Source organism: Daldinia childiae (genome assembly GCF_008694065.1).
Source record: "Daldinia childiae strain JS-1345 chromosome Unknown Scaffold3, whole genome shotgun sequence".
Classification (NCBI taxonomy): Eukaryota; Fungi; Ascomycota; class Sordariomycetes; order Xylariales; family Hypoxylaceae; genus Daldinia; species Daldinia childiae.
The window spans coordinates 1,203,911-1,219,399 of record NW_022984644.1 but is presented as its reverse complement, the minus strand read 5'-3'; the positions used below and the strand labels follow the sequence as shown (position 1 = coordinate 1,219,399).

The following is a 15,489-nucleotide window of genomic DNA, read 5'->3' as shown; positions in this document are numbered from 1 at the left end:
TCATCGTGTCGCCCGTGGCTAAAACATGGCGTCCTGATACATTTGCTGCGTACCCTATCTTCACTTGCCCTGGCAAATAATACGATTCGAACTTGAAGGTATCTCTCGCCTCGCTGCACGTGCGACTTGATGTGCAGGATATCAAGAGGTAGAGCTAGACGATGCCAAGTGTGCTTGTTGAGGCCTAGTAGCGCTAACCTATACTCTCCACCGAATTACTGCAGACTGAATATCCACGATGTCCTATCTAAGAGACTTCTGCGCATTAAGCTCACCGACTTAATTTTTTAGATAGTCACACGGGGTAAAATTCGCCCAAGTCTAAGCAACATATCAAGTCTCCTGATTGGAAAAGATGCCTAGCTATTGGGGCCCTAGGACAAGTATGGCAATAGAACGGGTAGGTATTATAATCCTGGAGATGCAACTCCCTGGCCGGGAAATGAAGCTAACCGCTTGGCTTTTCAGCCCATCGATATAGACAAGGCTTTTACGGCGAAAATTATGTGCCGCTTCAGGTTCTGAGTGTGATAAGATCGAACGAGGTAAGAAGATAAAAGGTACGCGGTAGTCCAGGCACCGTCGTGGCGGGCTTGCCTTTTTTTCAAGCGTCTCTTCAACCTTACACAGCCAAAACCCCAAGCTCAGCTGTCAAGTCTGTACAGATCCCATCCAAACATCGAAACACCGATGCACGCCCTCACTCTTGCTCTATTCATTGCACCGGCCGTCATGGCCGCGACGCCACGAGCGCGTTCTGGGTTGCCGAAGAGTTTCGCCCAATCCAAGCTCCTCAATGTCTTGGCAACTTGCGATGTAGGTCGCGTCCAGTGCGAGAATGGATTCATGCCTATCGATGGTGTCTGCTGCAACGACAACAGCGACGAGTACTGCCGCAGTGGCTACTACTGTATTCCTAATGCCTGTTGCCCTGAAGGGGAAATATGCAGCGGATCCAGCGATGACGAAGCCTCATGTGATATCGATGAGACCGAGTGTGACGACTTATGCATGCCCTTAACTGGGACATGCTGCGCCGACGGACTCCATTATTGTCCCGACTTCGGCACATGTATGGATGGGGGGTTCTGCTGTGATGTTGGCGATGATTGCGACGACGATGGCAGCAGCTTCCCGGGCTTTAGCAGCAGTTCTACGACGGATGATGACTTTACTTCCACCACTCGTCGTACAACAACAGCAACGGCAACCTCTACCATCCATCACGAAAGCTCATCCAGCACAAGTAGCGAGACTAGTAGCGAGACCACTAGTGAGACCAGTAGCAAGAAGACTTCGAGCAGCTCAACTACTACTATAGACTCGACCAGTCAAGCGCCTGTCACCCCTGCTCCTACTGCCGTAGTCACTACAACCGTATCGCAGCAGGCGGGCGGCATCTTCACAGCCGATGGGAAAATCGCCGCCGGTCTTGCCGTTGTTGCCGCGTTGTTGGTTTAAGATTCCCAGCCGTGGTGGCTTTTCCGAACGTAGCGGCGTTACCTTATAATTGGGAAGGGGACTTTGATTCTTGTCACATACTTGGATGATATGATATAAGCGATAGCGAATGTAACTTAGGTAATATTCCTATGAGGAATGAGATGAATAATGCTGGATAGTTAGCACCTATATACCCCGGGATGAGAATCGCTTACTTTGTTATATCATTTTTGAATTGTCCTTGGTCGTTTAGCTTGCTGGTTGTCATCCTTAACCTGGTCTTTTGTCTGTATTCTCTTACCTTACCAGTGAATCATAATTATCCATCGGCCACTCGAGCCTTCATGTTACCCTTCGTAAGAATTCAATACATCACTTTACTCATTGATAAGAGGGATAGTATCAACTTAAGGATTAGTTGAGATCTATATAACCATATGCTTGGTTGCGGGGATGCTCAACCAGCGGCTATCGAATCCGCGACGAGTACCAACGGAGTATAGTAAATATCGTAACGATTCTCTTAGAATCATCAATAAAAAGTCGTATTGGTCATCCACAAGGGCTCTCCTCTTTATGCCGATCCATTAAAAACAACACATATGATACGAAGTGTCGAGGTTATAAAGTTTTACGTCTCATGCTACAGATGGAAGAAAAGGTTGTAAGTTGGTGATAGATTAATAAGACGGACAGAATTGCGAATCCGATATAGTGGAGCTTTCATCCCTAAGGGAAGCACCGATCTGCTATGTCCCTGCGCTTTTGATTGATTCGGTGACGTCATTATAACGATTATCTAAACTCTACGTTATGTACGAAGTAGAACCGTCAGAATTACAAGTGCAATAGTATAAATTTACATATATCAATATAATTCCTAAACATACCTAGACAATAACCTCAATTGCAATTCTCATTCGATAAAAGTTACAATAGTTATTAATATTAACCAATAATCAACCTATTAAAAGAATGTCGAGCTTCACAACCATGCGCACAGCTCTACGAGCTCGGTCGGGAGCTCCTCTCATGTCACCCACGAACCGTTTAGTCACAAGCAAACAGATCCATCAATCATCAGCGCTACGCATGCCTTATAAAGATGACATGGACCGCGAATCCCTCAAGCCTAAGGCGCACGAGTACACGACGGGCGGTACCGACGGGGAGATCGCTTCTAAGCAGGACGCCGCATACAACCCGAACAAGACATCCCGAAACCGAAGTAAAAGCTGCGGGCGCTGAGAGCAATGGCAATGCCTTAGACAGCAGTCCTGGGAACAAAGATTTTGCCGAAGGTAGTCGCGGCAACGTGGAGGACAAGGGACATACCAATAAAAGAAGGCAAGCGGCGCTGGCAATACGCTTAAAAAGGGCAAGACTTGATGAGCATCTACGGCTTGGTAGAGAATAAAAAGTCCGGGAACGAGACTGAAATTTAGTTATACATTTCCCATAAATTTCGCATTCGAGATCAGGAGTTTGGCGGCTGGCTATAGTCGTCGGTGGACATATATGCAATCACATGAAATTCACAATACTTGCCATACCTCAGTGTTACTCGTAGAGAGCTTGTGATTGGATTTTCGGGGGTATCGTCACAAACTCCATGCCTATTTGTCTCTGTAGAACCCCCACCCGCAATTCTTAGCCGTACAACCCATCAACATCTTCTTCTTTCTTCTTCGTCATCCTTCGGAATTTCGATAACCTTCTTTTTGTTCAAGTCTGCTCTACACATAGGACACGTGCCCTTACTTTGAAGCCACGGCCCAACACACTCTAGATCGAACTTGTGACTCCCGTGGCACGGTAGCTCAACCACCAGGGGGTAAGGATCGTCGACGAAGAGCTCGGCGCAGATGGGGCAGCTGTCGTCTTTCTTGAGGCTCTTTCGCGGCACGCGGTCTAACGTGTCGAGGTACTCTTGGCTCACGCCGGGGATCTTCTCGGGCGGCGCTCTAATGTCGTCCTCTAAATGCCGACATCAGGGACCCAAGAAAGTCTCGGTTCTCTTCCGTCGGTGCGTCCGTAGACAGCGTCTGAAATTGGTCCCGCAAGAGGTGGAATAGCGCCGCCGCATCTACGGGCGTAGGACCCGTTGGCTCCCGTTGGCTTCGTGCATTATTTGTTGCCGAGTCTGGAGATATCTGATGTAAATGCGAGGTGAAGCTCGACATGTCCGGGCGCCGCCGATGGGGCCGGCGATCCGAAGCCTTAATGTTATGCTCGACTGTGGGTTTGATTGTTAGTTCAACCAACTTACATTTAGCCATTCATACTAGATAAAAGTTACCTTCGTAGGGGTTGCTAGCCATGATGGGCGAACAGTATGCGGAATAGCCTGTGATTCGTCGAGCGGATGTGGGAGGGTGTCCAGAAGGGTGTTCGCAACAGTCGAGTAGTAAGTAATGAGAAGTGAATAAGTGGTAAAATGGTAAAATGGTTTGCCTAAGATTTTCGATTTATTTATCGAGCTATTGAAGATACATATAAATGGAAGAAACACAGGTCTACGTAAGATACCTTTACCTTATCTTAGAAGTAAAACTAAAGCTTCATTTGCCCCGCGTTACGTTATAGCTGCAAATAAGGCAGGCACCGCTAAGCCACGCGTATTTGTCGGGTACCTCGTAAGGTACCTAACTTTCCATTTACGATACGACAAATAGCCCTTTATCGCCATTTATGCAATTTTCGATGCTCTTCTAGATAGGTAACTCAGGTACGCACCTCTAAGTCCGGCCCCACTACATTTCAACAATACAACATTTTATCATCTCATTCATACATCCAAACCGGTCTCCTATTATCATAACATCAACTATATTTTATATTCTACTACCTAACGTATCTTCAAAATATATACTTAAGTGAGCTTAGTTTTCACCCACGCAGCAGCTTCAGGAGTAGACTGATTGAAATACGCAATATGCGCGCTATAATCCGAACCACCGGCACCACCGCAGACAGGGTCATCTGCGAAACACCATGAGTGTATTAATTCCGAGAATTTGTTTAAAGATCCGAGATCCGAGTCTGATCGCGGCCAAATCTAGATAGCTACTCGTTAGTGTACCATATAAATTTGGGCGCTTGTAGACCACTTACTCCATTGCCGGCGGCACCTGTTCCCACGTTATAAGTCTGAGAAGCTGTGTGACGCACGTCGCCAAATAATGTCACTGCTACGACTAGATGATCTAGTTAGTATACACCGTCAAAATTTGGGGATGTGAGGTTGGCGTACTCTGATTACCGGGCGAGGTTTCAGGTGATAGAGGTGCACTCGTTTTCTGCGTGCAGTCTTGAAAAGGACCCCCGCCGCCTCCGAGTATGTCACCTACGACGTGTCCTCCTTGGGAATAGCCGGTTAAAACCAACTTCGCCTCAGGGCAGCTTTCGGCATATGCTGTGATCTGCGCAGTACCATTCGCGACTCCCCCATATGCCGAGTTGCAATAGTCCTCAAGCGTGGCGGCGGCGTATATGATATCTTCGTATCCGCAGCTCGACAAGCCCTCGCATACTCTGTTGACGACGTCCTTCTGGCTGCCTGGATATGGTTCGGTTGATCCTCGGGCTATAAAAAAATGTATGTCCTCGCAAGCGGTTTGCCGCTGATCGAGATTGATCGGCGTCGCGGCAGCGGCCTTGAGGAGGGCCGTGAAGAGGAGAGATTTGGTGAGCATAGTCCCTGATCTTTTACGAATAATTTCGGGTGTCTTTTCTTGTTCGTAGGGGGCTAAGTAATTGTTTATCTGTCGAGCCTCGTGGTTGAGGGGTTAAGCACTCTTATATTCCCGGAGCTTTAGTTTTCTAACTTGTCGAGAAATAATCGCCTTTGTAGAACAGGTGTTTCCCGGATGAAGTCCAGTTTCGGACTCGTTCCGGATCTACCGTCACATCGTACCCCCAGATCATATGCCCAGAGTTTAGAGGATGATACCTTAGATCCCTACCTAAAAAAAAGGGTTTGGGATGATAATACCAATATTCTACCAGTTCACCTTTATCAGAGGATCAGTAAAGGGTATAACAAAGCTGTTAATTCGTCCCGAGCTAACATTGAGATATCATTAGAGGAAAAATCGAAGACGGCATTGTAGTAAAGTCCAATTTTTGATATCCAGTAATTTATTTTTGATATTAGCATTTAGCCTTAGCTTTGAGCTGATACGTGTAATATCCGCGAATAGCCCATTATCCTTCCCCATAGTGGGACTTTCGGGTGTCTGGCCTAGTCGGTATCGTGTACCGGTAATTGACGGCATGAGGCTGCGGAGAAATCGATTAGGCTATCATAACGCGAATAGTCTTCCTATGTCGACCCACTACAGCTACCCAGTTTGTGCACATGGCATAGAGCCTCATACATATATACCTACTTATGTGCCAAGAGAAGCATAGACATTCAAAAAAATATTTCAAATATAGTATACCAATAACAATCATGTCACTAACTAATGGTTCTATACAACCAAATTACGTCTATGTATCTGGGTGGGGGGACTAAGATATATATATTCAAGATACAGCCAACACATTTCTGCTATCAGAATATCGATATCAGGAGTTATATAAGGGACAACAAGAAATATCGTAAACTTATAGTGTTGTAGTTAAACTATATTGATCAATGCTAAGAATATAGATAGATCAATACAATAGCACTGCTCTTAGGTCCTGTGAAATACCAAACAACAGGTAGCTAGGTATCTTACCTTTTTTTTTTAAAGCCGTAGCTTGATATATCTCCTTCTGCTACATATTTACAAACTCCCAATTGCAGCTATTTTCGACTGGATGAACTCCTAGGCCAGGCGGGTCGTTCTACCCTTAACTCAGAGGTAGAACTAATGGGAGAGATAGCCCCTAGAAACTGGTAAAATAACCAGCCCCTTCAAGATAACTCGACTACCCCTATCAACCCACACCATACCCTCTACCTCCCCCCACTTCTCCGTATCCTCTCAAACTCATCAACCAGGAACTCCGCGCTCTGCACCCCGCCAATCACATAATGGTCGTTGACCACAAACGTAGGCACAGCACGCACCGCGAGCCCCCGCGGGGACGACACCTCCGCGACCAAGGCACTCACCGCGCGGCCCCACACCTCGCTCGCATCCTCGAGAACGGCACGGATCTGGGCGGTCGCGAACCCCGTCGCCGCCGACGCCGTCTCCGCGAGAAACGAGCGGTCCGATATATCCCCGTCGGATTCGTGGTGTGCCCGGAAGAGCGCTTCCAGGAGCCGCAGCTGGAGGGCTGGGCCCCGCGTCGGACTGTTGCCGTTCATGGCGGACGGCGACGTTGGTGAGCGAGTGCCGGGGTGCGACAATGGTGGAGCTGACGCTCCTCGCCTGTTGCGTGCTCCGCGGGTCGTTGTGGGCGTGCTTTCTAGTGCGAACCGGAGGAGCTTGTGCGCGTCCCGGGTGCTTCCCGTGCGCCCGGCCCAGGTGAAGTTTATACCGGCTGCCTCTCCGGGACCAACCCAATATGCAGGGCCTCGGGTACGTGCGATTAGGTACTCGGATTTATCGTATGCTATGGTAAGTCCAAGTTAGCTAGTTGTCTAGCCAATCTGTTAGTGATCACGGGGCTCCCAATATGTGTCTTCGTATAGGGCTAAGCGAATGTCTCTCCTCCCTCTATCTGGCATCTGTCGAGTTGTTACATCATATGCAGAAGATTAGACGTACTGTATACAACCATCAATCAAGATCGGGGTATGTAAAGTTTCATGCTATCGTTTAGGCTCGAGATTTGGAAAGTTGAATGTATGACTTACCACTTCGAGCTGCTAGAGGGTGTAGCAGAAACGGAGTACAGATTATCTCGAAAATTGCCCCGGGATGGCGGGCTCTATAAGTCTCGATAGCAGTCTTTAGGTTTTTGAAACCGATGTAACAGTATGGACAGATCACATCCAAGATAAATTCCACAAGAAACCTCGTCGTCTCGGGGGGTATAATGTCGGTCTTCTCGGTGGCTTCATCCTCCTTTTTCACTGCCACCTCTTTAATATCCTTGTCGTCGACAGGCAACAACAAGTCCCGTATACTCGCCATACTCCAAAGATTTAGGCGACGTTAATCCTAGAGACTAAGGGCAGAACTCCTAGAAGAGTTATAAACGGGCCCTTAGTTCCTTCTATGGAGTGATATCCCTCTTCGAATTGCCACCAGAAAGGAGCAAGGGACTTGATTTTTAAATCGTCGAAGTTTCGGTTTAAGAAAAAAAATAAGAAAGTTATAATAGGGGCAGAAGCCCAATCAATGACTTCACCACATCCTTGGGGATTTCCATCCTCGCAGAATAACCGACACCGCAAGACATAAATAAATACTCAGTCAAGGTTAGTCCCACGGCCATCAGCCCGCAAAAAACCCTAATACCAAGAAAAATACTGTATCCAACATGCATGGGAAGAAACAAGACGCGGTATACTCCCGCACCAAGCAACACCGGTTCAGCAAAAATTTTCTTCGTAGGAGTTTAAAGATCACATAATCAATAAATACGATGCAGAATACTTAGAGCCAGAGCCGAGCCTATAACTAGTCCCAAGTACGATTGCGCTGGTAGCCGCGCGCAAGAAAAAGATAGAAGAAGAAAAAAAAAGGGGGGGAGGGATTACATATTATGCAGCTACCCCATACATACATACATATGATCACAAATCAAAAAATCGCCAAAAGCTTCCCCGAGCGCTAGAACCCCGGGTCCCGCCACGCCATCACCGCCTCAGCCGGCGGTGCCAATTTCGTCACAATCGTACGAGAACGACGGATGCTCCCTTTATTTTTATTTATTTTTATTTTTTTTGACTTTACTCTATTTTCTTACTGCGCTGCCAAGGAAATCCACGCGCGGCAGATGTTAAAACGGCCCCGAGGATCGACGTTTATAGAGTAGTATACGACAAGGAGGGAAGACATGGTGCTCGATCCTCTAAAAGCCTAGTCGTGCATCCACCCTACCCGCGTGCCGGGATTTAGCGTGCGCATCCCGTACTAGGAAACTGATAAAGACGGGACTAGTATAGTAACCTGCATACATATAGGATGTTGTCTCGTTCCTATGTATACGAAAATGTCTAGATATATTATCTATTGACATGGGGTAGTATAATACATACAACAAAACGATAGCTACCTTATAACTATGAAAATGATGAGCTTACAAAAGGTAAATATTTTCCCCAATAGGTGGCCTTAGATCTAATTTAAGTATAATTCATTTACAACTTGATATATTATCGATTGACTATTTGTGTAGTACGTACAGCCTCAACTATGATTGTCAATAGGCGATGTAGTATACTCCACAAGGTAAACTACTTCTATGCATGAATCAAAAGAAGCTTATGCTCTCTCTCTATTCAAAGCGCTGCCGAAATCTTTTCATTCTTGATGCTCAATATCGGCGACTAGTCTTTTTATCGACATACCATCGCAGTGTACGTTTGTGCTTTTCTAAAGCGAAATCAATCGCACCGAGCAGATTCCTGTCTTTACATATTTACCATCCACTACAAGAGCAAACAAATACTCCAGTCCCTTGACCAAATCTTTTCCGATCCTTATCCCTAACTTCCTTCCTTTCCACCTATGCCGATTTATGCGTAGTATCGTGAAGACCGCCAGGCCGACCAGTCTATTTCGAATCGGCAGGAAGAAGCGAAGTCTCAACAGACCATCCCCATCTCAGTTGAATCTATCAAGTGAGATGCAAGTATCGGCCCGTGATATTATTAAGTTCCACTAGTGGCCCCGACGGTCTATGCCTCGGCCGATTAATGCGAGGGCGTACGCTTCTAGACTTAGTCGAAACTGCCTCGTAGTGGGATTCCTGATCTGAAGCCTGAAAAACAAGACAAAAGAAAAGAGACAAACGCCACTTGCCATCTCAAACGCATGTCGCGAATAATCAAACCTGCCGTGCCGTTGGGTATTGGAGCCGTCCATAACACAAAGGGAAGATGCAAGAAACAAAGGAGATCTATGCAAGATCATATCCGTAGGCGTACGTGACCTCATCGTAACGCCATCCTACGCCGCTTTGGAAGCCATCCTACTGACCAGCCCACAGCTCGTTAGGACGTGGTTTAACGTCATAACCTGCCGAACCGGGTTCTGTGCTTGTTGGTCGTCGAATTTGAGCGCCCGAATTGTAATACATTTGGCCCAAGTTGTTGCTGCCCAGAAATGGCTGATCCGGATCGGGATACACGTAGCTATTGCCACTGTTGCTGTGGGTGGGTGAAGCCATGTGCGTAGGCGATTGCCATCCGACACTACCCATATGAGGACTTCCACCTGTGCTACCGGTACCTGACTGGTGCGACTCTATACTTGGCTCTAGAGTAGGGGGTGGTGGATACACCGTTGGGTGAGAAGTAGGTCGCATGCCTGTAGGGTAGCCCGGGGCCGAAGTAGGACTCTGGGACTGCATATCGGTACGGATATGTACCGGAAGTGAGCCATTGCCCACATACGAATAATCGCTGTTGCGCATCGCATTAGCAGCAGCGAGCTCGGCACTAGGTGAGATAGACATATGTCTCTGGCCTGGCGAGGGTGTGTTCAGTGGTGAACCATGGTTTGATCCAGGGTCACCGTCACTACGAGCCACGCGAGCTGCGTTTCTGCTAGCCTGTGCTGCTAGAGCATTGGCTGTAGCTGCCGCTGCCTCTTCAACTGTACCAGAATGAGAATTTTGGTGTCGAGTCAATGTAGTTCGTCGAGTGAACGTCTTTTGACAGTTAGCATACGGGCACTTATACGGCCGTTTACCCGAGTGAATACGCCTGTGTCGGGCCAATGAGCTGCTATCACTGAACGGCTAAAGATTTCAAGTTAGCATGTCTTCTGCGTGAAAGTAGGGATGATTAATACCTTGCCACATCGTTCACACATGTGGGGTTTCTCGCCGGTATGAACTCGTTGGTGCACCGTCAGAGCTGATCGTTGGATAAACTGTTTTCCGCATCCCTCAAAATCACAGACATGCGGACGAATGCCGCTATGGATGCGCTCTAAGACACATTAGGGACGTCCCTTTTCATCGGTTCAATAAAAGGAAAACTTACCATGCCTAGCCAGATCACTACGCCGCGCAAAGGCTTTTTGACATGTGCTGCATGGATACGCCTTGTGCTGAGGTTGTGGCTGCTGGGACTGCTCAGGAGGCTTATTGTAGGGCATAGAGAGTGCATGAGAGAGCTGCGGCATGCCAGGAATCATCATAGTAGGAGGCATACTGGGGTCGGACAGGGCCATCGTTGCATGCATTGCAGTGGGGGAACCATAAGGCCGACCGTTACTCATCCCATTCAGGGCATCTAATTGCTGGCCAGGGCGGGGGCCTGAGTGGTAGGAGCTCTCGGATCCGTGCGGTGAGTTTGCACGATCCATGCCGATCGGAGTCAGCTGTGGATGGGGAAGAAGTTGGTGTTCCGGCGAAGGACCTGACCCTGCCGCTGCCGCTGCTGCTGCCGCCGCCGCATTCTTCTTGTCCAACATATTTGTGATGTTCATCACTTCAGATGAAGGCGATTTGGACATGGTGTGGCCAGACCAAAAAATCCAAATTAACCGAACGACGTTTCCAAACAAACTCGAATCTCGATAGTCTTGTCACCTCTTCACCGTGCTGCGCGCGCTATAGAGGGGTAGATTCTTCCTTCTTTAGACAATTTCAAGTGAATTCCAAATCCAAATACACTAAGTTCAATAAAGGTGTTGTATAATCCAAGTACTCCGGTCTGTATAAGTTAACAAGACACAAATTATCGCTTGTTGTCAATGATGAGAGGGTTTCCGGATCGTTGGACTTGATACGCGTCAGCTTTGGCCTTGACGAGTCCAATCTAACACTCTAGCGTTACGTGAGCTGTTTGCCTTGATAGAAGTTGCGCACAGTTCTAGCCCGACTATTTGCGGCCAGATGACTCGGTGCGCCTAAATCTTTCTATTGGATCCTGAGGGGGGGGGTCTGCACAGCAGCACAAGTAACAATCTTTAAAGAAGTGTTCCTCTTTTGATCATTAGGAAATATGACGAAGGCGGGGTAGTGGTATCGCAGGCGTATGCCGTGGAGCTGAGTTCGTGAGGATGTGATGAAAAACAGTCGAGTGATGTAGTAGTAGTCCAGTCACGATTTCGCGTTTATTAGGGCAGTATGGGGCGAAAGTTCCGCAATCCTGAACAGGCCTAATCAAGTCAGCATTCTGGAGAAATATGCATGTTATGGACTAAGAACAGCTTGGGAGTGTTCGTGGCACATGCGGGATGCAGAATGATGTTTGTTGACCTTGGACCTTGTCGACAGAGCTATGTAGCACCGAAGGCTTCTATGGTGAAAGATACCTCGAGCTCATAGATAGTAGATCGGTCAAGGCAAACCACCCCTTGAATGCGACGCGTGACAAAGACATGAGGAAGTGGTCAGATTGTATAGCAACTACGGAAGCATATCGTGCAAACCGAAGGGGCTATATCTCTTCAACAAAAGAAAGCGCGTGGTAGATCCGGAGCTAGGCAACTAAGGCGGGAGGGAATGGGGCAGCTTGTGATCCTAACGTACCTCGAGGAATTATTCGGGGTTTTCCAAGTTCAACGATAGACAACGTAAGAGGAACAAGAGCGCCGCTGCTTATGGTGATCAATATCCAGACGGCCGGCTCAGAGTAAAAAAAGGTTGACGAAAGAATTTAGAAAAAGGATGTGTGACGGCGAGGGAAGGAAAAATAATAGAAGTGATGAAATGACCAAATCGATGGTTATTTTAGGTAAGCTCGTCGAGGGAGGTGTACCATAGTACTTTAGTAGGTACTTAGATACTTACTTCTTGGTACATTTGATATAAATTTGGCGGTGGGCAGGTAGAATGGTACATGCGAGTTGGTAAGTGCACACTGTAAAGATGGTAAGGAACGGGAGCAGGGGCCACAACGCGCAGGTAAAGGTAAATGTTGCCGTGGGTACCTCAGGTAGGTTAGGTAAAATGTACCTGATCTATCTCTAAAGAAACAAAAACACTGCACGAAACTACTTACGTAGGTACGTACATATGTATACATATATAATCCAGGTAGAAATGCGGCAACCCTTACAGTCTAGTCGCGTCTATGTATATTGGCTTTGGAAGTAAAAAATAAAAGTAAAAACTTCTACGTAAGTATAAATAATTATATTAAATAATTATTTTCTCCTTTTCCTACCTGTTTTTTTTCTCGACCCTTGTTCATTTCCATAAAGGTCCAATGAAACCACATTTTAATAGGGCTACAGCTACACGGGTACCAAAGTAGCATATGTACATGCGCGTACAATGCCGCTAAGGTATCGATAAAGTAAAGTAGTCTAAGCATTATTCAACACACGCTAAACCATCTTCGGTATTGAATTTGTTTTCTGGAAGCTTGACCCCTGTAAGTTAGAGAAGAGAAAGAAAGAAGAGAAGAAAAAAAAACTTTCGGGGCTTTTCGGATCGTCCCGATTCGGCAGTACTCATTCAACTTTTCTAAATATACTTATGTATCGAGATATATCAAAGTTAATTCTCTATTCTATATAGGTATTCTTCTTCTTTTTTTGTTAGATCGATCTGTGACCTACTTAGATACCAATACTATGGGCTATTATGGACTACTTAACTAACTATAGTAGATATCAAACGCATAATTCGATCATGTACCCAGGCAGCCCCAGGACCCAGGAAGAGGAACCGGTCTGAACATTGCTTACCTTGGCATCAGGCACAATTATGATCCCAGTAAAGACCCATAGAACGGGACCCGCTCATACCATCCGCGATATTGGCATGATCTCCCCCAGACGTGCCATAGTACATAGGTAATCACTTGATTGCAACAAGTGAAACACCATTAAGGGTGAAATTTTATGTACGAACGTTGAAATCTACGGGGAATGAGACAGACGGGGCTTTATTTTTTATTTTTTATTTTTTCATGTGGGCAATATCCATATAACGGTAACTAACACGACGCATAAGGTACATACATGCATATGATATACATCATACAGGTCTACATCATACCTGACCTAGGTCAAGAGGTCTAGTGTAGGTCTAGGTCTAGGTCTAGGTATATGTATACAAACCATGGGGTAATACACACATACGTTGTGCAATAACAGCGCATTCGGCATCGGAATTAAAGTATCTCGGAAAGCTGGTGATAAATCTTGGTAGGGTGACGAATACTGAGCAATGAAAATACCAGTTACCAGTTACCAGTTACCAGTCATTTTCCGTCGGAACTGCCTAGACTCACAGACTCACAGACTCAGCAAGCAACTCAAGTCAACCCAAGAGTCATCCAAGGGAGGACGTGGGATTGGCGCGTTCCGAAGACATGGTAAGAAGGCAAGAATTAATAAGAAGAGAGAAATATCCTTGTAAATAAGATGTACTTATCTGCTTGTTCGGCTTCCATGGGGGTTCACATCGTTTCCATAAATAGGGACTAGCCATGACTACATAGCCATGACTAGCCACTAGCCACGGGGGTGCATTCCGCTCAGTGACCGTAAAGAATACCAGGTAGAATCAAAATTGCATATCCAGGCTTAACTCCATGATGGTAATGATGGTAATCTGGTAATAATAAATCCGGACTAGTATGGGCTATTATGCAACGGCAACACCAAATGCCTGGATTTTGAATGTTTGATTATTTTCTTTATCATCACTTACTTTACTTACCCAGGTTATTTTACTTAGTTCAGGTACTTTTCTTCTTGTTCTTGTGCCAAAATGAAACATTAAAATATACGAAGTACCAAACAACGATACATGTAACCCGGTGGGGGATCCGTGTACGAAGCGAGTACGTACCGTAAAGGAGGTATATCATATTACACCCTACACCCACACTACTCTCTACTTCCCCGAGTGCTAGAGGGACGTATTATTCCTTTTTCTTAAGCGTTTCTACAGCCATGTCCAATCAGAACAGAGAGTAGACTAAGTACAGAGAAAAAAAAAAAGACCACCCCCATCTCTATTACATAGTAGATAGCTCATAAGTTATAATTCAGATATCAAATTTTTACTTTTAATTCTAGCAGTCGTATACATATCGATATCGTCAAATGAGATGAATCTCCAACTTAACACGTCACTTTTTTCACGACGGGAAGACGCAGATAATGCCGGGGAGATCCAGGACATCTAGGCAGTAACACTCTTCTCGCACTCTATCTCATACAGTACTCCAGTTCCAAATCAAACCTGAGATCATGGAGAAAGACCGAGTCGTATTAGCGTAGCATTCCTATCAGCATTACCAGCTGAGAACAACGCAGCTGTCCGCAGCTTATAGCCTCGTGTGATCACGCTTATCTTCAGCTACTCAGTAAGAGTAGGACACGAAATGATACATAACCACGTTTTCGACAGTGTACCCTCTCGAGTGGCCTCTGCCATCGCACGTACGGTATGGTACGGTATGGATGGCTGGATAGCTGTGGGGAAAGGCATGGGTTCCATCAGCCAATGCACCCCGGCGCATGAGGTTTCCAGACAGGCTTGAAATTGGCCCTAACCCCAACATAGCAAGATTCTGGAAGATTTCGAGAAGCGGAAGAAAAGCGTTGGACCCGGACATGCCAACATTAAAAGGATCTTTTTCTCTTTGGAAACTATCCCCGTCCGACCATTGCGTGGACAGGAAACATGCACATAACGACGCCCGCGAACGTCTAGCTACCCTATACTAGCCACGGCATAATTACTACGGCGAGTTACATTTTCTCCCCTCCTTATTTCAGCAATTATGACAATCTTTCGATCTGATTATGCTTTATCCCTTCGGCCGAGCGCCCTATCCGGACATGGTCCCCCTTACTATGTAAACTAGTTTAAGGCAATGGATCGTTGCTTGATCCGTGGCATGGGAATCTCCCGCGCCTTGCTAGCGGCACCTTCATTTCGCAGGCATTACCAACAATGACATCAATTTATTCGACCATATAAAATGAAAACATTCTCGAAGCTCTGCCGTCCAAGCTG

General features: G+C 46.4%; 5 protein-coding genes across 5 annotated transcripts; 2 read left to right on the top strand and 3 right to left on the bottom strand.

Annotated features, from left to right (window-relative positions):
• Window positions 1–690: 690 nt before the first annotated feature.
• On the top strand, window positions 691–1,461 carry GL218_03069 (uncharacterized protein; the record flags this gene model as incomplete). Its single annotated transcript, XM_033579614.1, has 1 exon — window positions 691–1,461. The coding sequence occupies one exon, from the start codon at window positions 691–693 to the stop codon at window positions 1,459–1,461; it is 771 nt and encodes a 256-aa protein (XP_033437332.1).
• A 957-nt stretch (window positions 1,462–2,418) lies between these two features.
• Window positions 2,419–2,691, top strand: GL218_03068 (uncharacterized protein; the record flags this gene model as incomplete). Its single annotated transcript, XM_033579613.1, has 1 exon — window positions 2,419–2,691. The coding sequence occupies one exon, from the start codon at window positions 2,419–2,421 to the stop codon at window positions 2,689–2,691; it is 273 nt and encodes a 90-aa protein (XP_033437333.1).
• Window positions 2,692–3,407: 716 nt separating this feature from the next.
• GL218_03067 (uncharacterized protein) lies at window positions 3,408–3,764 on the bottom strand (the record flags this gene model as incomplete). The annotated part of the gene is made up of 2 exons (XM_033579612.1): window positions 3,408–3,679; window positions 3,743–3,764. 2 exons carry the CDS (start codon window positions 3,762–3,764, stop codon window positions 3,408–3,410), a joined length of 294 nt encoding a protein of 97 aa, XP_033437334.1.
• A 551-nt stretch (window positions 3,765–4,315) lies between these two features.
• On the bottom strand, window positions 4,316–5,138 carry GL218_03066 (Acetylxylan esterase 2; the record flags this gene model as incomplete). Its single annotated transcript, XM_033579611.1, has 3 exons — window positions 4,316–4,501; window positions 4,558–4,640; window positions 4,697–5,138. The coding sequence occupies 3 exons, from the start codon at window positions 5,136–5,138 to the stop codon at window positions 4,316–4,318; spliced, it is 711 nt and encodes a 236-aa protein (XP_033437335.1).
• Window positions 5,139–6,391: 1,253 nt separating this feature from the next.
• On the bottom strand, window positions 6,392–10,991 carry GL218_03065 (Zinc finger protein 41; the record flags this gene model as incomplete). The annotated part of the gene is made up of 4 exons (XM_033579610.1): window positions 6,392–6,996; window positions 9,534–10,296; window positions 10,350–10,489; window positions 10,544–10,991. The coding sequence occupies 4 exons, from the start codon at window positions 10,989–10,991 to the stop codon at window positions 6,392–6,394; spliced, it is 1,956 nt and encodes a 651-aa protein (XP_033437336.1).
• Window positions 10,992–15,489: the final 4,498 nt, after the last annotated feature.